Genomic DNA, 22,055 nt, shown 5'->3' with positions numbered 1-22,055 from the left:
TGAAGAAGAAACACTGAACATGTGTGCTAAATATTTCAAGTGTCAAATGATTGCAAAATTAGAAGGTTCACAGTACATCAGATTATTTACCATCATTGAGCATTTAAAAGATAAGATTTTTATTTTACATTTTTATAGCTGTAGAACATGAGATAACCGTTTTGTGAAGAATTTGTTTTGCAATGAAAAACAAGAATCAATGATTAAGATAAAAGATCTATCAACGCCTTCAAATCAGAAGTTCCCCGGATGAAGGAAGTAAACGTTACCCGGATGTTACCGTTGACTACGTCATGTAAACAGGAACTTGAATACTGGAAGCGGTCAGTTTAACTCGACGGAGAAGAAGCTTAGAACCACAACAAATGCTTTTATCGGCATACAAAGTCTGTTTTAGCTGTTAGAAACTATGCTTACTTGTTATTTTCCTTTTAAGACGTGTTTTTAACTGTTCGATAGGAGTTCGTCTCTTGAGTGCTGAACTTTTGCTAACATGCTAGGTGGCTACAACCAAGCAGGTTTAGTTGTTGTCTGAGGTTTTTACACTCGAGTAGGGTGCTTAGATTTTTCTAAATATGGAAACTTAATGCTGAAGAATTAAAGGGGAACACGGAATAAACGGCCTCAGCGTCGTTATGGGAGACAAAGAGCTGAGTCTTATTGACAAGAATATAACAAGGTAACGTTGTTATCAACAGCTTTACACGTTTAACACTTCAATAACACATGCCGTCCCTGTAAGCTGTGTCAGTGGTTAAACTAATCCAATAGCTTAGTGAATTAAAAATTACGAAACAATGCTTTCCAACTATATATCGTTAGCCTCTTAGCATAATTGCCTAAGTCATTTTTGGCCAAGTGTGATATCTGCCTGACTCTACTCTCCTAACGCTGATTTTTCATTATTGCTTGTTAAAGTCCATAATCACTATATCCCTAAGTCATCCATTGAGTCACTTTTATTTGTTATGTAGTCCTTGTTGTGGCTTTTCTTTTTTGAGAAACTTGTTCACACATCTGGGGCCCATTGCACAAAACTAGGATAAGGGATTAAGCCGGGAAATCTTGGTTATCATGGCTCAACTTATCCGTGATCCGGTTGCACAAAAGCGGGATATGTTATGGCATAAGTTACCATGGAGATTTATTCTGTGGAGCTAGCCTGCTCCAGACCAGGCTAAGTTCCAGGATCTATTTAATCTCATCCCTTATCTCAGTCAGCAGTCACCACAAATGGAAACCAATATTTATTCCACTGCCCACTACACAATGTTATAACATTCAGCTAGACCCACTGTCATTATCTAAACATTTGTGATATAAAATTTCAATAATTTTAGATGAATGATTATTTTAGATGATTTTGCAATCATTACATAATTTACAGTTTCCCACAGACTGTATATGACATATAAATATAAATACACATCAAAGAGTAACATGAAGTTCCTTTATTGAATGAGGATAAATCAAAGCAAGTACACCATCAGCTCCTTTCAAAATTGAAGTCCCACGGTGACTCTACAAGATAGAAAGCACAGAATCAAAGCATATTATAGAACATAAGAATAAATACACATTCAAAGGTTTGTATATAATACACCCCACATGTCTGCACACTGAAATAAATGCATACATACACTTAAAAAAAATGACTGGTCTTTACTTAATAAAATCAATGAAAAAATATTACAAAAATATTACACAAATTGGAAAAAATGAGTAAATCTAACATAGTTTCAATGATGTCTACATAAATTGAGTTATTAGAATTGAATTAAATTGAGTAAATGTACTCAAAGTTTTTAGGTGGTAGAAATCAATTTTTTTGAGTAACAATAAGTCAGTGTCTCCATTAAGCTTCTCAGCAGATTAAACCTTGATTTCTAAAAGAAATTTAATATTTGCATTCATCTGAAAACAGCACTTTGGACCACTTGATCACAAGCCAGTTCCTCTTCTCCTTAGCCAAGGTGAGAAGCTTATAGTGACGTCTGCATTTCATGATTGGCTTGACACTTGGAACACAGCACTCGTAGCCCATTTCCTGGACCTGTATGTGTGTAGTGGCTCTTGATCCACTAACTCCAGACTCAGCCCACTCCTTATGAGGCTTCCCTAAGTTCTTGAATCGGCTTTGTTTGACAATGCTCTGAAGGTTGCCCTCATCCCTGCTGCTTTTGCAGCTTTTCTCACCACATGCTTCCCTCCCAGTCAACTTTCCATGAATATGCTTTATACAGCCTCTGAGAACTGTCAGCCCTGTCTGACCTTCTGTGGCTTACCCTTCTTGTGAGGAGTGTTAATGATTGTCTTCTGGACAATAGTCAAGTCAGCAGTCTGTGTGAAGGCTCAGGAAACCTTTGCATATTAGACTTTTCCACAATATTCTAATATTTTGAGATAGTTGATCTTTGATTTGTGTGAGCTGTAAGCTGTTATCATTGAGATATAAAAAAGGCTTGAAATATTTGACTTTTTCTGAGAGGAATGCACCTGTAGATTGATTGACCTTTTTCATTATTCTCAGTTGTCTGTGAAAATAAATGTTTCTAAATTAATCTACAGTGGTAATAGGTCTATGTCAGAGGAATCTGTTATTATTTCTTGCAAAGTGAATTCCCCACGTTTTACTGTCTTTTCAGTTTGCTAGATGTTCACCTGAGTCTGACTGTAACATCGCTTAATCTCCATTGCAATCACATCCCAAGAATTGAGGGCTTGACGTCAGCTTGGCACCTGCAGCACTTAGACCTCTCCTCCAATTGCATTTCTAAGATTGAGGGTCTGAGTTCACTCACTTCCCTGAGGACTCTAAATTTATCCTGTAACTTACTGACCAAGGTTGAAGGTGAGTCTTTGCTCACTGTTATAGCTGCTGACTTATTGTTCCATCCTTGTGGGTGTTTTCCAAGTAATAATTCTTCATTACTGAAGCTTGTTTTTATTTGACATATCTGCTGTTGTTTCATGGAGTGTAAAATCACTTAGTTGTTAACGTCCCCTCCCTTTCCTTTAGGACTGAATGGTCTTATAAACCTAAGGAGAGTAAACTTATCCTACAATCAAATAAATAACCTCACTGGTGAGTATAATAGTACCTGAACAGTTTTATTTTTCCGTAACAGCTAAACACAAAACTCGTGATTGACATGTTATTGCTGTTAAACAGGCTTGTTGTATCTCCATGGCACGGACTATAAGTTGAAGCACCTCAGTCTCCATGGCAACAATCTGGACAGCATCGATCACCTCCTGCAGTGCCTGCTGGGATTGCATGGTTTAAGAGAGGTCATTTTGAGTGAGGATGGCAAAGACAATCCTGTGTGCAGGTCATCAGGTAAGACATGAGAAAAGCCATCTTTAAGGACACAGTATCTTTGCTTTGTTGGTTTGTATGGTTACATTAGAGTAATCTTCTGCAAGCTGAAAACCCAGCACATCATGCAAGCATTGATTATCTCCCTTCTTTTAGGAAATTACACAATAACATGATTTACCGGTACTTGTTTTCTGGGACAAACCTGTAGATGGTGTATAAGTGGGGTGCTTTCAAGTTTTTTCTAGTTCTGAATCCAGTGAATATAAAAGCAAACATCTAAACTGTGGAATCAGTGGGTCATCACCAACTGTTGTTAGGAAGAAATTTGTTCTCAAAACCAACAATGCCATTTTAATAGGATCATACTAAGTTTACTTGAAGGATTGAGTAGCCACTTTTGATACCCAAGGAAGGCGCAATGACAACTAGAGAATACAAATCTTCTTTTTTGCACTATGTGCTGCTGACCATCATTATGTGTTGTCAAAGTCAAACAAATTGCCAGTTTCATGCTGTTGACAGCAAGCTTGGATATCCTCATTTAGGCTTTTAGTGCTTTTTTTTTTAGTACTTGATACTTTTTAAAATGTAGTGAACAATACTGCCCCAAAACATTTCCATAAACATAAAATTACTGAATTTAAAAGTACAAGTACACAAAAAAGCAACTCAAATAGAGTCATCTGAGTCAATGTGATCAGTTATTTCCACCTCTTCTTCACACACTGGCATTTGAATGTTTGTCAACAATGTCCCATCATTTAATGCTACCAGTTATAGAATATATATGTAGGTTTCCAAGATCCAATCATATTCATTTTGAAAACTAAAATCAGTGTGGTCTGTGTCTCTTTTCTGTTTTCACTTATTATTCCCCCCCTCAGATTTAACTTTTTTTTAAATTCATCCGGAATGCATTCTTTTCTTATTGCAGTACTATGCATGTCATACCTGCTTGTTGACAGTGTTGTCTGAGCATGCTATATCATTCTGTTTATATATTTGTTGTGGATGTATAATACCCACTACTAGTGTTAAATATGTACTCAAATCTACCTTTTTTTGGTTTCATTTTGCACTCCATCCACTGTAGACCTATCTAAGTATTTCTTATATTTAAAGTCTTCTTTTTCAGTTTATCTAAATTTGGAAATTACTGTCATCTTGCTATATCTACTCTCATTACTGTGTGTCTTCTGTGTTTGCACATTGCTCTGCAGTCTCATGCCCTTTATGGGCATATATGTTTTTTGGGCTATTTAGGAAAAAGTGCACCAGATTCCATCTTTTAGAGGTCATTCGTCAATTTAACACAAGTGTAGATCATTTCACTGTTTAAGCTCTATGAATTCAGTGTAGGTTTTTCTCTGGAGGTTTTTTTATGAACAAAGTTTTAAAAGAATTTTAAGAATATGTTGGTGAATGAGGCCCAATATGAGCTTCAAGATTATAACATGTTGTCACATGCAAATGCAGGAAATTTAATGCAATGAAATGCAATGGCAACAACTTCCAAAAGATACCACAACAGTAAAAACAAAATTACAATATTCATAATTTTTGGAATAGTATTAATGAATGACCCTGATGGCTTGAAATTAGGGCTGCTTAGATTAATCAAGATTCAATGGTCTGCATTGTTCTCATTATTTGTGATGGACAATTTTTTTATTCTCTCTTTTGTTGTTGATTAGTCAAATACTTTCTAGAAGCTAACTAATGACATTCCCTGATACTGTGTCTGTGATAGAATTCACAATGAAAATGACTGTTAGTCTAACAGTGTGGTTCATTTATCTCTATAGATCTTGTGTCTGTTTCCCTTTGTAATTGGGTTGGCAGCAGGTATATAAATGTGAAGCTATTACCCATGTTCCCTTAAGTAATGCTGTCTTCCTGTTACTCTTTTCTTCATATTCATGATTAACTCACAGCAGTAGGTGTTAAAGTACCTGTGTAAATCCATGAGGGCATACTTAAAAGCATTCTTACAACCCTTGCTGTCAATATGAGTGGATATGTCTGTATTAGCAGAGCTCAGCTCTCATTTAATGAGCTGCATCAATAGTGCATGTGGAGATGGCAAGCACAGAGATGAGGCTGTTCATTTAGATATAGATTTGATTTTATGCAACACGACCACCATAACACGTGATGTCTTATCCAGGTCATAAACTCCTTATGTGATTATACAGAATAATGTGTGTTTTTTTCTCACCTTAACATGTGTGTGTGTGTGTGTGTGTGTATGTGTGTCTTACTGCAGGTTACAGGGAGATTGTTATGCACTCTTTGCCACAGATCTCTGCTCTAGATGGCCTAGACCGGCTGGGAAATATTTCACATCAAGGTCTTGGGAGTCCCTGTGATATTCCAGGACTGGAGGACTATGTGGACCTCCTGCTGTCCTCAGATGCCAGTAACGTTGAAGCTGTAAATACTGATCCCATATTTCCATTTTTACAAAGATCTTTTGTAAATCAGGGAGTCCATTGTGATAAAAAATAGTTCCTGCCAGAGACATACAGGGGACACTGCATCTTAAATTTTTTTCTCATATGCCTTGATCTAAAACAATTAAGTTTCTACATCCAAATGTAATTGAGAAATTGAGTATATGAGAGGTAAAAAAGGTAAATCGGTAATTAAAGCTGTAAGATTCTTTGAAGTCCATGCAAAGAAAAATCAGAAATTGGTCTCTAAACACTCTATGCTGTAAAAAGTTCCATTTAACATGTAAAAGAAATAAATGAAATAGTCTTTTAAAAGACAGAGACCTACAGTGCTGAACAAATTTATTAGACCACCACCCATAGTAAGGTTTATGCCACAGCTGCCCTAAATTAACAGCATTGGTAATTACCAAAATCATTTTGTTATGTTTCTGCAATGGTTAATACACCAATATGTAGAAGCTCTTTAACCCAAATGATATTTTTAATGCTAAACTTTAATTATTGTTATCAGGGCTTGACATTAACTTTTTTGCTCACCAGCCATGGTGGCTAGTGGTTCTGCAAACTTACTAGCCACTCAGTATTTCCACTAGCCACAACTTTGGTGTTTGGTAACTCTGAGCTATATGCCAAATTTGGTGCAAAGGGTATGATATGACACACGTGCCCTACTTTCCCTCACCAATATGATCAATATCAGCTCTCCTCTTAATAAAGCACTTCTCCCTATACATATGAAACAGCACACTACTGAGATATGGGTCAGACTGTTGGAGACAGTCATCTAAGAGTCAAAACTCTTAGATTTTTATTTTCTTTATGGGTATCAAGTTTATGCTAAAATTAAAATACTGTTAACCGGCTGTTTATTAGAAAAAACTACAGCAGATTACACTCTGAAAAATCTCCACCAGAGAATATTAAGTGTCCAACTTCTTCTGTCCCCTGCTCTATACTGTATGGTGGAAATATTTTCATACGCGTGTCTAATACTAATCAAAATATCTCTTTGAATAATAGATGACTTACATTTGGTGAAGCTCACATTTGGAGAACATTAAACAACGGATGTATACTATAAGAAGAAAAAAAAATCACCGTTTAGTTTAATTCTGTCGGACTCCTAAGTGATCAGTTACAGACTTTTATCCTTCTGCCTGTTTCTCACTGCCTCAGTGAACTGACTTAAAGTTTCGGAGTTTCTCTCGTCTTTTATAACCGTTAATTGTCGATTTATAGCAAATTTATAATTAACCCTGAATATACAAATGTTTAAAGTTTCAATGACATTTAAAGTATGCACACCTTTGCGGAGGTTTTTATCATTTAGATCGCCCTCGACAAACAAAGAATATAGATGGAGTATTAATTAAACAATATTTAGACACACCGCCCGCCCTGGCTCGCATGAGCGACAGAGACACACAGCTGGAGAGCACACACACACATAAACGGCGCTGACGCACATGGACAGAGAGGCACTTTAAAGCAGAAAGAGAAAGTTCAGGTCTGAGTTTATCCTGCAAATTCTGAACATTTTCCCTAAACAGATAGAAGCCTTCAGTCTCACCAACACGTCAGTGCGAGTGTGTGTCCGTATATATGTCTGTGAGTTTCGCGTTTGTGTGTCATACAGCATCAAAGCCCTTGGTGCTGCATAAAATACACATGAATGGATAAAGAGACCAGCCACTTTTCAGTTATTTTGGAGGGAAATTTGAGCTTTTATGTGCTGAACAGCCTCTCTGTAACAAGTCTAAATCATAAGGGCTAACAGACAAGCACTTTCAGAGGGAACCATTAGTTGTGACACTGATAAATTCAACCCGCCATCGTGGCTAGTTAGAGTCACTATGCTACCTGCCACGGCCAAAATCCACCCGCATTTGGCTGGTTGGTGGGTGTCAATGTCAAGCCCTGATTGTTATCCATGAATTTTCAAATTTACTGATTTACAAAAAAAACAGAAAAAATAGTAAAGCACATTAATATTTCTTGATTAATATGTCAAATTATAGTTATTTACTTGCATTCCTGAACAGAAAAATGAGTTTTAGTGGTTGAATGTAATGCTTGATTAATTTCTGACTTCTCAGAGAAGTCCAATGAGCCAGCTCAAATTTGGGTATAAAATGTGGTTTAAGTTTGAAATTCCTCATTCCTGTTCAAAATGGTAAAACGTGGAGAGCTCACTGAAAATGAAAGAGTCCACATTAAAGCACTTTGTGATACAGCTGTGGCATAAACCTTACTTTGTGTGGTGGTCTAATAAATTTGTTAAGCACTGTATGTCTGACTTAACATAGAGATAGACGATTAAAAGGGTTTCTTTACTTTTAGGTTTTTTCATATAGGGCCAAAAAGAAGGCACCATTGGAGTCCTTGTCAAAATCACCCCTGCATTGCTAGAGTAACATGAAAGCTCTGAGCACTTTAGCATCTCCAGTTCACCAGCCTGATTCCAGGTTACTACCAGTTTCATCATCATAGTCTGCAGTTTTGGTAGCTAGCTGTACCTTCATTCTGTAAGTGCATCTTCTTTGGATGCCAGAATTTGAAGAAAAGCTTTGCCTGTGTATTAAAATTAATAGGATGGGGAGCGCCAGGTTCTGAATTTGATTCTGGCTCGATTGGCTCAGACTTGGATAGGTTCCATAGAGCAGCCAGACAAACCCTCTATCATTAGCTTGTATTAGTTTTGTCAAATGAGAGAGGCGTGCCTTCCCAGCAAGTTGGTTTTGGTGTACTTACCGGACACACGGCATCTCTGAGCAAAGATTACTGCTTATTTTTTCAGGGTTTTGAAACTTGATTTTACATACTTAGCAAATGTTTATCACTGAAATGTGGCCTGGTTGTTATTACTACAGTTTCTGTTGTGTAACAGATTCATAATACATAATTTTTTATTGCTTTACATGGCCTAGTGTTTTAATGAGGCAACACAAAGAAAGCATCTTCCGTTAAGTTAATCTTGTAAAATAGTCTAGACATAAATAAGCACCCTATTAAAGTGTAATTTTGCCAAACAGAATCTGTCTGTTTGTATAAGCCTGTACAGAAAATGAGTACTTACCTTGAATACTTAAGAAACTCCTATACTGAATAAGTAATACATTAACAATAAAATGTCTTTTTAATTCATGTGTCTTTTGTATTTAAAATAAGTATTAGACATTAACATGGCCATGTCTGGTCCCCTATTGTAAGTCTAGAGATGACAGAATCTCATATGTATGGTGGATAAAAAAAGTCATCTCCCATTTCTGAGCCTGTCCTCTCACTTTCTGAAAGTGCTAACAGAAAAAGGAGGGTGTTTTATTACTGAATATGTTTGTGAGACTGAATTAGTTTTTCCCTTCTTGCAGTGCAGTGATGGTGTTGATCACTGAGTGACTGTGCCACACTGCAGCCCAAATGTTGGAAGCAAATTCCCAATGGACGCATAATTGCTGGAATATTTTGCAATTTAGAGTACTTGTGCAATCTCAGTGACAGTAACGAAATCTAATCTCTTTATCAGTAAGTTAATTTAAAACTATTGCACCAGATGGCAATATCCATCTGTTTTTCATATGACTTCATTAGCCAGCTGCAGTGGAGCGTAACATAGCCACTGTGGGAAATCCTGAGATTGGAAAAAGTTTCCAGTAATTCAGGAAAAAGAAGATAATTTAACTTTCTGTTGCAGGTTAGAGGGGATGTTCCTCTCACCACACCCCGCATCGATGAAGTGCTGACCCAGTTTCGACAGAGGATTGCCTCCGAAGTAATTACAGGTCCAGTCATACAAGCAGATCATCAGAGCTTCCAGCCGGTTCGTTCCACTGTGTCTGATCAAGTAGACCCCGGTAATGAACAACGCATCAAGAAACTGGAGCACCAGGTGTCCCGGCTCATCCAGCAGGTGCATATTTGACACCAGTGACGGCCATTAACTAATTTATGATGAAGTATGTGTGTGTGGTTTGGTGTAAAGTAATATGCAATGTTTCATGCAAGTGATTGAGATAAACTAATTTTAAACTTAACATAAACTAATATTGTGTGGCTCACAGCAGCTTGTTACTTTTTAAAATCCAGTGCCTATAAAAAGTATTCACCCCCTCGGATGTATTACCCTTTTATTAATTTTATAAATCAGTTATGATCAATATAATGTAATATAATATAATATGTTCGGCCCTTGGATTTTTTTTGTATCCATCCCATGACATACTTTTCAGTAGCCTTTCCTCTGAGTTTCTTGGGGTGTTCTTTTGTTTTGTGGTGTAATGGTTGCCAGGAATACTGATTAACCAGTGACTGGACCTTCCAGGCACAGGTGTCTTTATACTACAATCACATTAGACACATTTACTGCAATTAGGTGATCCCCATTTCAATAACCGTGTGACTACTAGCACCAGTTGGTTGAACCCCTGTTGACTTAGGTCAGTCACTTTAAAGGACAGTTTAAAGGGACTGATGCAGTCACCTATTTTACCTCATACATTTTTGTTTAATTGACATTACTTTGTAGAAATCTGTTTCTAATTTGACATTAAAGATGGAGTTTTGTATTTATTTTCTGTCAAGGCATATTAAATTGGCCATGACTGATTTATAAAATCAACAAAAGGGTAAAACATCCAAGGGGTTGAAAGCTTTTTATAGGCACAGTATGTTATGAATCACTGCAAACATCAGAAATGCAGCCTCTCACTGTGTAAGATGACTTAAACATGTTTGTTGGTGTTGCTAATTTTGTCCACTCCAGGTAAGGCTTTTGTGGTATTTTTTTTCATCATATATTTGGATTTCTTCTGTGATATCATCTCAGGCCCCCACAGGTGACAAATCAAGTGTGGTGAAGGTACGGAAAGCAAAGAGGGACACAGATCGTACATCAGAGAGTGAGTGTGACAGTGGAAAGGAGAACAAGAGGCACACCAGGATACCAAAACATCGCAGCAGCATAACTTCAAGGACAAACTCTAAGGAGAGGAGGAGCGGCAGATCGGACAGGTGATTTGACACAGGAAAGATTCAGTCAGTGCCTTAATAATAAAACATGCAGTAACTGGTGTTTTTATTCTATTCAACATGCATCATGATGGTATTATCAGGTGATTATGGAGGGAATCTGCCTCTCAGCTGAAAGGGTTAATGGTGGTACATTTTCCTCTCAGAGCCATATGCTTAACTTTCATCCTCTCTGTTAGAAATTACAACTGTCGACTCACTCCCATGATTAATGACCATGCTTCTGTGGTCAACCCCCTCATCTTACTTCATCAGCTGCTGATGACACGTTCTCAGGATTCAGTAATTTAACTAAAGTAATCTTCTAACTGTCCTCATCATAAGCAAGGTGATTTTCTTACATTAGCCCTGCATTCTGTTGAAAGTTTTTCAAACTTCTTTTCTACCTGCAGAAGTAATCTGCTTTGACCTTTATAGAGCCACATTAGCTTGAGGGCTTTAATCAATTTCACAGCAGGCTCAATACCGGTAATTTTCTTTTATGTGCAGCGATCAGGAGAATCATAAACAGAGGAGTCTAAAGTCTGCTGTGGGGACCACAAAGAAGGCTGGCAGTGCTGGGGGAGCAACCAAAAGGGTACCTTTGAGAGCTGCCAAGACCTCCAGCGACATGAAAGCCAAATCCACTGAGGAGGAAACCTACAGGGTACTGCATGGATATGTCACCTGCAGACTGAATTTAGGCTTAGTTCATGTTCACATACTGGGTGGATGGTCACAATATTAGATTTTTAAACTTCCATATATTTGTAGTAAAAAAATCAGATTATATTGATACCTCTTTTGAGACCAAGGCATAAAAATAGAAGTCCTCGGCATGCAATATTAATTCTAATCTTAACATTATTTTGTCACCCAAAGTGTTTTGGCACCAAATGTTTTTGCTCAGTGTAGACTGTGCTTTCATTAAAATAACTGTTATTGTGCCATCTTTAAACACATCTTCAAAACCCAATTCCAAAAAAGTTGGGATGTTGTGAAAATATAAAAAACAGATTATAGTGTTTTGCAGATCCTTTTAGCCTTTTATCAATTAGGTAAAGCACAAGACAAGATGTTTTCTGTCTGATAAACCTTATTGTTTGTGTGTGTGTGTGTGTGTGTGTATGCACATTCTGAATGCAGTGCCTGCAACATGCCTCCCATAGTGTTTTTGTCCTTCAATAATAATATGCAGTTGAAGACACTATTTGAAAGTGGAATTCTGTGCCATTCTTTCTTGAAGTACATTTTTAGTTGCTCAGCAGTTAGGTTAATTGGTGGCTCTGAATTTCTCGTAAGTGTGGGTGGCCTGGTTGTTTACCCTGTAACGGACTGGTGACTCTGCCTCTCACCCAAATATAGCTGAGATTGGCTCCAGCCCCTTGTGACCCTATAAGGAATGAACAGTTTACATAATAGCTGGATGGATAAACACGTGGAATGTTCCAGGTGTTTTTTGAGCATTCCACAATATTCCTGTCTTTTCTTGTTCCTATCCCAACTTTTATGAAATGTATTGTGTACATCAAATTTCAAATGTGTGAATATTTCCAAAAAGCAATAACCTTTGTTCAGTTTGAACTTTTAGTATCTTGTCTTTGTGCTAAATTTAATTAAATGTTCTCTGTCTGAGTTCATATTATTAACAACATCCCAAATTTTTGGAACACGGGTTTGTAAATGTTTCATTGTACTGAAATTTTTGCAAAATTGCACATGAAGGGAATGGGAAGATTTTGTGCCTTTGTTCTCATATTTCTTCTAAGACAAATCTTTTAAATTTATCTTACGGCAAAAAATACTCAGAGAGACAACAGATGCCAAATTTGGTAGTGGTTACAAAAACAAAAAAAAAATTAAAGCAACATTTGAAGCCAATTTTTTACCCTTTTTTGAAGTGACTCAAGTAAATAACCTACAAAAACAAGCTTCCAGCATTGTCAGTAATACATCATTTTATATTTGGTGACAAAATGTCATCATAGTAAGGAGTCATCCTTTGTTGGGTAGGGGAATAGTTCAGGGGTGCTAATAAAAATGTATTTGTTCATTCTTTGCATATATGCACAGGAATGATGCGCCTGTAATCCATTTAGTATACAAGCTTAAACTGTTCATATTGTTGTTAACTCTTATCATGTTTAACATTAGGAGTATTAAACTTATCTGCTTTTAGTCTTCTGATTCTCTATGCATCCACATAACATGATTGAGCATGGTTGCCTGCATTGCTCACATTTCAACTTTAAAGCAATGTAGCACAAAGAGATTCAAGTCTTTTGGAGAAGTAGTATTAGTTTAAGTAGCCTGGAGACACTAGCCTCCAGCAGGCCATAAAGGACTGTGTTTCAAGTTCAATATCACTATATTTTTCTTCAAATTTAAACTTTTAGTCTGAGGCCCTTCCTGACTTAAGCAATATCAGTGGAAGCAGACTGTTGGGCTTCTTGGAGCTCCCTCAGGAGACAAAGACAGCCTTTAAGCAGCTTTTTTTGTTTAAACTGAATAATTTTCCAGGACCCCTGTGCACAATTTGGCATGCAAATATCATAAAACACACATTATTCCTTAAAATATTAAATTGGATAGCCAGTGCATTCTGCACTGTAACCTACTGATACAAGAAAAATTAGACATGTGATGCTATGTTTGTGTTTCTGTTTGTGATCCAGACTATTGTAGATGAGCGAGACCAGGAGAGGGAGAGACGCTGGAAAGCCGAACAGGCTGTGAGGAAACTAACACAGGATCTAAAGTGTCTGCAGACGAAGGTCAGCGAGGAAAAAGATCTTCAGAGCATGGCCCTGCACACCACTGACAGGCAAGAGGAAAAACAGACCCACAAGCTGGCACTATAAACTATATAAACTCTCCACGAATTAGCTCAGTAGCTCCAAAGCAGATATCAGGATAAAAAAGGGATGAATGAACATGTCTCTGTGGATTTTAGTTGTCAAATGCATAATGGATTCTCATCCATTTCTACTCCCTTTTATCTTCTGTTTTGGCTCTCCTGAGGCCCAGCCATGCTGCCTGTTTCATTCTTGAACAATGAGTATCCATCCCACCGTTAGAAATTCTCATTATCACTCATCCCGTAAATTCTCATAAAGTCAAGCACATGCTTCGGCTCCATTACCCTTAAAGTATGCCTGCAGTTGTCTGTGGTAATAACGCTATTTTGAATAAAGATCATTAGCCTACGCACCCTTTCTGCTTTTATAGTTTATATTTAAACTCCAGAGACTGTAATTATCTATAATTAAATATGCCTATCTCTGTCCCTACACACGTGTGAGAACATTGGTCTGTGTGGGTTGTTCCTCCTGCACTGCACAGATAGAGCCATGTATAGCTATGATGTGCATTTATTCTTGGTTGCATCACAGCCTGCGTAGATGAATCTGCATTATGGTTGTAATTAAAGCCTGGTGACAAGCATATGTCAGCATTATTACATGGATCAGTCTTAACTGTCTCTTTCTAATGACGCTGAACACACCTGCCTCTGTTAACTCCCTCTCTCATCAGATGATAGATTATAGAGAAGCAACTCATCCCACTGTAGGTGGTCACATGCTCTTTGGGTTTCATGGTTATGTGTGTCCTGAATTCTCCTGGCTGTTTTTCTGTTCCTCATGTTGCCCTTGTACGTAATGCTCTTCCTCCTTATCTCAATTTTCTCCTATTTTCCATTTTCTCTCCCCTGGGATAAGATTCTGACTCCTCTAGACGTTCTCAATTTCTAAAGCTATAACATTTTAACAGTGTGACATAAAACACAGAGGCCAGTCAAGGTTATCACATAGTTGTCAGTGGTTGCTTATACCGATTGACATAGACAATAAAGAATCATTCATTTTTCCCTTTCAGACTGAAAGAAATGTTGCTGAAAGAGCGATCGGGTCGCTCTGAGCTGCAGACTCGTGTTGAGGAGCTGGAGGGGAGGTGTCAGTCTCTAATCCAGCAGCTGGAGCAGGCCCGCAGCAGTGAGGAACAGCACAAGGCTGCGCTGTGCAGACTGGAGGAAAGCATCTCCCATGGAGAAGCACTCAAGGCTTGCCAGCAGGCGGAGGAGGTACAGAGACAGGCTGCCTGAAAGCATTTCTTTACTGTTTTGATGTAGAAAGTTTCAGGCTAGTCTTATCAATTGTCAACATAGAAATGAGAGTTTATTTAGAGTCATGGGGGTGAATGTGTGCAGTTTCTGTTTCCTGCAACTGATTATGCTAAAATATGCTCTTGTGCAGAATGAAAAAATGCAGACAGATATGAATATTCAGCAAACAGGTTTGTTTAGCTTTATTTAGAGCTAAAGTAACAAATGAAATTGAGTTTGTATAGCACTTTTCTAGTCCTCTACCCACTCAAAGTTTTTAAACAAGTAAATCAAAGCAACATGTAACCCAATATGTAACAGGGTACTATAAAACATGCTTGATCTTCCTCAGATGAAGCGGCAGCAGGAGCTGGAGAACAAGGCAGCTGCTCTGAGGAGAGAGTTGGACATCCAGAGAGCCTCAGTGCGTCAACATAAAGATAAACTCCAGAAGCTGCATGAACTGCTTGCATGCCGAGAACAAGAGCATAGGTACACCTCAATTCAACCTGAACTTCTTTCTATTAATGCTCGAATCCTTTATTGTTTTTTATGAGATCAGGCTGGATTTGGAATTTTGTTTGGGTTCATCAGATTGGTGTTAAGTGCATACCAAACATTATTAGAATCAAACCATTATGGCACTTGAAGGTTAGTTTTCATACAATACAAGCATTGTTGTCAAAAATATTATCAAACATGTTCGTTCTGAGACAGCAGCATAGTCATGTTTGGAGGATTAATCCTTAAGAAATTTCACAAAGCAGTTTCATCATGTAAAAGTCATGATCCAAAGTCAAAATAAACAATTAAACTTGTTTGGGTTTCTGCTAATTTTCCCCTTTTTCATGTGGATCATGAAGATGTCTCTTTGGAATAGACTTTTGGTAAGAATGGCTGGGAGATGTTTCTTTCCTACAAAGTATTTTCTGAGGATTATTACATGAAACAGAAGCAGCCCAACTTAGTCAAATCATGCTTTTCCTGAAATGTTTTAACTCATTATTTTTGGATTATTTTAAGACCAAGATTTATACACACATTTGCATAATTTTGGGCTTGGCTGAGCTGACAGGCAGATGGGTGAGTAGTAGTTGTTTGCCAGGAGACCACCTCTTTGCTTGTTTCTAGACTGATCACCTGTTAGATGGAAAATATTTTCAGTAATGCAAGTTGGGATTCAAAAATGTCTTTAAACACCACTGAGGGATAGCCATGAGTCCATGTCCACATTTTAAACAGTTGATTGGAAATGCAAAGCTTTTGATAATTAAACTTTTTGCTTATTTTTTAAATCTGTTTTAAACATACAGTATATGCCCTACTAGCCTTTGAGAATAGCTAATGTTCCATCCTTTGTTGCATTGTTTCACAGAAGACAACTGGAGTTGCGGTTGCAGCCAGGTGGGAGAGATTTCTGTAAGGCAGTTTCTAAAGAAGTTGCATCAGTGGAACAAAGACACACTCACAGGGAGGCAGAGCTGCAGGAGAAACTGGCAGAGGGGAGAAAACAATACGCTGCTCTGGAGGACGAATTCCGCATGGCCTTAACCATCGAGGCTGCTCGCTTTTCTGAGGTCTGCTTGAACAAGGAACCCTGCCATACAGATGGCCTGTAATCACTGAATAAGTTGTCCTAAATTTTAATCTTACCCTTTTTCGCAAAGCACAGCTGAAAAATGATTATTGTGTCCAGCAAAAAAGGGGAAATGATTGAACTTGAATTGAACCCAATCTGGATAGACTGGATTTTTTTTCCAGCATGATGAAAGCTGAGATTGAATAAGATCATCACTGGAGAAGTAGTCTGTGATTGCCACAGAAAGAAAGCTGTACAAAAAGATTGGATTTGGACCAATCTGCACTTTCTCCTTTTGGTAAAAGGTTTTATCCTGCCTATGCAAGAAAAGTAATGTCGATTGCTTCAAGGTTCTCCTTTTTTTACTGCTCCATCTGCAACCTTTGATTGTTTGAAAATTGAACAATACACTGACTACCAGGGGACACCACATCAGGAGGATTTCTCTCCTGTAACCTGTAACTCTAAATCATTTTTTTGTCAGACCTCAAATATGACATTAATTGATTCAGTGGTCCAGTCAGTAAATTCTCAAAGTCATGTGTCTCATTCTCATTCAGTTCCACATCCTCACTGTGCCTTTGTAGGTAAAGGAGGCCTGTGATCAGATGACTGCAGAGCTGCTGGGGGTCAAGGCGGCACTTGCCAAGTCTCAGGACAGAGAGAAGAAATCAGGCTCTCTAGTGCAGGAGCTCACAGCCATGGTCAAAGAACAGAAGAACCGCATCTCTCAGCTCATCAAAGCCAAGAAAGATGCCGTCACTGATCTTAAGGTACGATAGTACGGTCAAAGAAATCAGACTGAGTTATTTTAGTACTGCCTTTAAACTTCTTAATCATTTTTTCTGATCAGGTAGATCTGTAGAAATAATCAGTTCTAGGCATCTTTCTTTGCCTTTGAAGCATTTTTCATGTTGCAGGATTCGGCCGGAATAGTCAGTTGTCTTGCTGCCTTCCGTCTGTCAGACAGGGTGGATGGCTCTTGATCATTAATGCTGTCTCTCTGTCTGTCTCCCTCTGACAGAGCCGTCTGCATTCTTTAGAAGCAGAGGTGGAGCAGGATCGGCGTCTCGGCCTGCAGCTGGAGTTGCTGAAGAAAGACAAAGCCCGACTTTTGTCTCAGCTCACTGCCCAGGAGTCAGTGATAGATGGCCTGAGAGCAGAGAGGAGAATCTGGGGTCAGGAGCTCGCTCAGCAAGGTGGAAAAACTTATAGGATAGGGTTTTTTCTTTAATTTAATGAGCCTGCATGACACATAAAAAATCAGAATAGCTTGGGGTTTTGGGGGGGGGGGGGGGGCGTCATGTAAATTCTCCTTTACAGTTACTGTAAAGGAGATCGAAAGGCTCAATTCTGTAGTTGTGGCTCTTATTTCATCTATGTTAAGTCTGACATCTAGTGGTTTTTGGGAAGAATGCACCCAAGACAAGGCTAAACAAATACTTAGACGTATACTTTAAAGCAGCAGAGTTAAATTCTGTGCTACTGTTTGATACATGATGGATTATGCGTTAAATGACTTATCTCTTTGTAGGAGTGTCTTTGGCTCAGGATCGTGGACGCCTGGAGGCCAGGATTGAGGTGTTGAGCACTGAGCTGGAGACTCAGAAAAAACTGAATGACAGGGACGCTGATGCCCTAAAAATCAAATCAAAAATCATAGATGACCAAACAGAGACCATCCGCAAACTTAAAGAGGTGGGCAGAAACTGAGCTTTAAGAACAGTGCTGCCTTTAAAGCAAAACAACACTCACCATTACACAACATTCATATTTGTGTACTGTATATTTAGCATTGTAGGTGTATGCTGATGGGCATTTGTTTACATAGTTAAATCCATCTTATCCTGCTTCTATTTTTTCATGCTGAAATAATTTCTCTTCCACCCTCCTCCTGTTGAAAGGCCCTTCAAGAGCGCGATGATCAGATCCGTAGGCTGCGTGAAGAGGCTGTCCAGGTCCAGAAGAGGTTCCAGCAGCAGCAGGAGGAGGAATCAACTCAGCAGGTTGAGCTAAGGGAGCGGGTGGAGCATCTGAGCCTGCGTAAAGAGGAGCTGAAACAACAGCTGGAGGACAAGGAGGCAGAGCTTGAGGAGGCCAAAACAGTCTACAGGTGAGAAAACACAAGAATATGCACATGCCTGCAAAAGCCTGCACTGAGTCAGTGTAACTTTTAAAATAACACAAGAATCACATAATTTGAAAGATTAATGTTTTAGTTTTTATACTGCTGCAAAGTAAACTCAAATGCATGAAAGCTGCTAACAAATATCTCTGTGTGACTTTTTTTCTGTCTTGTTGTCAGGGATTCCAGTAAAAAATGGCAGGAGAAAGCAGAGCTGCTCACTCGGCTGGAGAGCCAGGTGAAGCGCATGAAAGAGAACTTTGATTCCAAGGAACATTTACTCCTAGAAGAAAGAGATAAAGCAACAGAGGCACACAAGTAAAGTACTCTATTTATTTTCACACAAACTAGATTATTATACTTAGTTAACTAAATAAGGTGTGGACTGACATTAATGTAGAATTTAACAAGTCAAAGTGGTCTCGCTGCTTTTTCAAAAATGATGTAGAAATGTGTAGATTTAAATTGAGTATTCTTCATTCTCTATGATTGTGTATATGAGATTATGGGAACAAAGGTTTTTCCTCCTAGAATTGTTTACCTTGAAACAGGTAAGGACAACTCACCATAACCCTGTAAAAGAGAGGAGCTACATCCTTGTTTAGGAAGACAATTAAAGATACATTTTTTTTCACAATGCTTAAATGAAAGGCAGTGTTTATGACTTAATGAAGTTTGGATCTACTAAGGCTGGAAGTAAATAAACACCTCTCCTGTCTCTCCATAATCATGGGGCTCCAAAGACACAGTTGTAGATTAAGTCTGGGTTTAAAGCAGGACTAGTATGTGTCAATAATGCCCCTCATAAAAGAAAAAGCATACAAGAATGTCATTGCTTTAGTTCTGGTGTTGACCCATATGCACATTCTTTGAATACCAAAAGTCACATCATCCTCGTCTTGCTTTACCTGGTGTCTCTTATTTGTCATCTGTCTGGCAGAGCTGCAGTGGAAAAGCTGCGATGTGTTGACGATGCATTTCGGAGACAGCTAGAATCCTGCCAGGCTGCCCATCAAGCTGAGCTGCTACGACTGGCGAATGAAAAGCAGAAACAGATTGAGCAAGCCAATCAGAGGGTAAAGAACAGACACTTTATAGAAGCCTTGTTTCCCTAGTGTTATGGAGAAGAACAGATGCTCTGAATGCATGAGGAACAGTCTGTCTTGATTAAAGTCAATCATGATACTGATTGAAAAAGTCTTATTTGATAAAGACCATAGTCTGCTGTATTTTTCCTGCTTTCCTGAGCAGATAAGTCGTTTTTTTCTTATTCTGTTTTTTAAAAAGATATATATTTTGGGGGCAATGGATAGAATTGGAAACAGGGCATGTGCAGGTTGCCCATGTGCATGATGTACAAACTAACCGCTTGACCATTTGCATCCTCGATAACAGTACTTTTAATAGGTTACTAGTGGTTGCAAGATCCCAATACATTTTTAATACATTATCAGATTTATGTATTTATTTAATGTTGAAAATTTTTCCATTTTTCAATGCCATGTCACATTGGCACTAGCTCTAGCTACCGCTAGCTGTCCTTTCTGAAATGACAAAAACATAATAATGACATATCCAACTTATTTTAAGTTTGACAGTTTTACAACTGAAACTGGCCTCTGTTTTTTTCTTGTCATACATCAATTCATGCCAGTTGTGATTCCTTGTATTTTATCCCCAAGGCTTTCAAAGGTCTCAATTTTGTGCGATATGAAAAAAGGCAATATTTAGGACCCTGCACTGATCAATATGTTAATTTTTTTCCTCCAGGTATTTGAAGTGGAGGACGAAATGCGTCAGCTGCTGGAGGAGACAGAAACTAACAAGAAAATCATGGAAGAGAAAATGAAACGCCTCACAAGTGTACTAAAAGACTTCTAACACAGGATATGGACCTTCCAAGGTGCTATGGCACAGTACAAACTTGCCATAGCAAAATTTGTTGTGCATACAGTTTTTTGATATTAAGTTGTTCATTTTTAGTTTATCATGATTAATTTAATAAATTTCCTGAAAAATTACATATATTTGTTTATTTATGAGGTTGTGTTAACCCAAACTCAGGATTAGAATCCATGATTTGGTTGCAACTAATAATAAAGCAAACAAACAAAATCCTGATATTAATATGTGTCAGATTAGGAAAAGATAATGAGACATTCTAAAACCCACGTTTATTGATAGATTAAAAGAAAGATGTCTTCAATGGCAGAGTGATATGGGAACAGAGAATGGACATATTCCTCTCAGTTTTCTCATTTCAAGTTACAGTTAAAGGGTGAAACATTGTGATATTAATACTTAATATTCACCCTCTATAAAGGGACTGATCTAATTCAACAGAGGTCCAGCCAAGTGGTGCTAGTAGTCTCACAATTAGTGAAATGGGGATCACCTGAGTGCAGTGAATGTGTCTTGAGGGATTGTAGTATAAGAACACCTGTGCCTGGAAGGTCTAGTCACTGGTTAATCAGTATTCCTGGCTACTATTACACCATGAAGACAGTGGAACACTTGAAGCAACTCAGAGAAACGTTTATTGAAAAGTATAAGTCAGGGGATGGTTACAAAAAACATCCCCCTGAGATTCAGTTAAATCCATCATCAAGAAATGGAAGGAAAATGGCACATGTAAATCTGCCTAGATCAGATCATCCTCACAAACTGGGTGACTGTGCAAGGAGACAAAAGTGAAACGCCACCAAGACACCTATGACTACTCTGAAGGAGTTACAAGCTTCAGCAGCTGAGATGGGAGAGACTGATGCATACAACAACTGTTTCCTGGGTTCTTCACCAGTCAAATCTTTATGGGAAAGTGGCAAAGGGAATGCCACTTTTGAAGAAGACTCAGATTAGTTCAATCTCAACTAGAGTTCTCCAGAAGGCATGTGAGAGACTCCATGGTCAAGTTGGAGAACATTCTATGCTCTGATGAGAACAAAATAGTGCTTTTTTGCCATCAGACAAGATGCTATGTTTGGCAGAGACACCAGTGCACATCACCACAAACGCACCATCCCCACTGTGAGGTAGGTGGCATCGTGCTGTGGGGATGCTTCTCCTCCTGGAAGGCTTGTGAAGGTAGAGGGTAAAATGGATGCTGCAAAATACAGGAAAATCAGAGGGCTTAGTCTGCATGAGAACTATGGCTTGAAAGAAGAGTTATTGACCAGCAAAACAATGACCCAAAGCATACAGCGAACGCTACATAGAAATGGCTTAAAGACAACAAGGTCAATTTTCTCGTCAAAGCCCAGACGTCAATCCTAAAGACAATTTGTGAAGGGCTATTCACTTGACTCTGTGCAACATGACAAAGCTTGAGCAGTTTTGCAAAAAAGAACGGAGTAAAATTGGAGTGTTCAGATGTGCAAGTCTGAATGAGAGCTATCCACACAGGCTTTGTCCTGTGAATGCAGCCAAAGGTGCATCTACTAAATCCTGACTTGAAGGGGGTGAATATC

At 38.4% G+C, this 22,055-nt stretch overlaps 1 protein-coding gene across 1 annotated transcript; it reads left to right on the top strand.

Moving 5' to 3' along the window:
- The first annotated feature begins 302 nt into the window (after positions 1-302).
- On the top strand, positions 303-20,652 carry lrrcc1 (leucine rich repeat and coiled-coil centrosomal protein 1). The gene is made up of 19 exons (XM_041804306.1): positions 303-679; positions 2,646-2,851; positions 3,020-3,085; positions 3,173-3,340; positions 5,589-5,755; positions 9,470-9,685; positions 10,601-10,785; positions 11,293-11,449; positions 13,458-13,606; positions 14,659-14,863; positions 15,237-15,376; positions 16,260-16,461; positions 17,051-17,236; positions 17,488-17,662; positions 17,998-18,161; positions 18,368-18,576; positions 18,769-18,906; positions 19,529-19,664; positions 20,359-20,652. The coding sequence occupies exons 1-19, from the start codon at positions 636-638 to the stop codon at positions 20,467-20,469; spliced, it is 3,024 nt and encodes a 1,007-aa protein (XP_041660240.1). The 5' UTR covers positions 303-635; the 3' UTR covers positions 20,470-20,652.
- Positions 20,653-22,055: the final 1,403 nt, after the last annotated feature.

The sequence above is a fragment of the Cheilinus undulatus genome, linkage group 13 (genome assembly GCF_018320785.1).
Source record: "Cheilinus undulatus linkage group 13, ASM1832078v1, whole genome shotgun sequence".
In the NCBI taxonomy this organism is placed as follows: Eukaryota; Metazoa; Chordata; class Actinopteri; order Labriformes; family Labridae; genus Cheilinus; species Cheilinus undulatus.
This window is presented reverse-complemented; position numbering and strand designations above follow the sequence as displayed.

Excerpts from the sequence above, each read along its gene's own strand:
- lrrcc1 (XM_041804306.1), top strand. The coding sequence starts at position 636 with ATGGGAGACAAAGAGCTGAGTCTTATTGACAAGAATATAACAAG. Across the intron at positions 15,377-16,259 it reads TGCCGAGAACAAGAGCATAG|AAGACAACTGGAGTTGCGGT; the intron begins GTACACCTCAAT and ends ATTGTTTCACAG. Across the intron at positions 17,663-17,997 it reads TCAGGAGCTCGCTCAGCAAG|GAGTGTCTTTGGCTCAGGAT; the intron begins GTGGAAAAACTT and ends ATCTCTTTGTAG.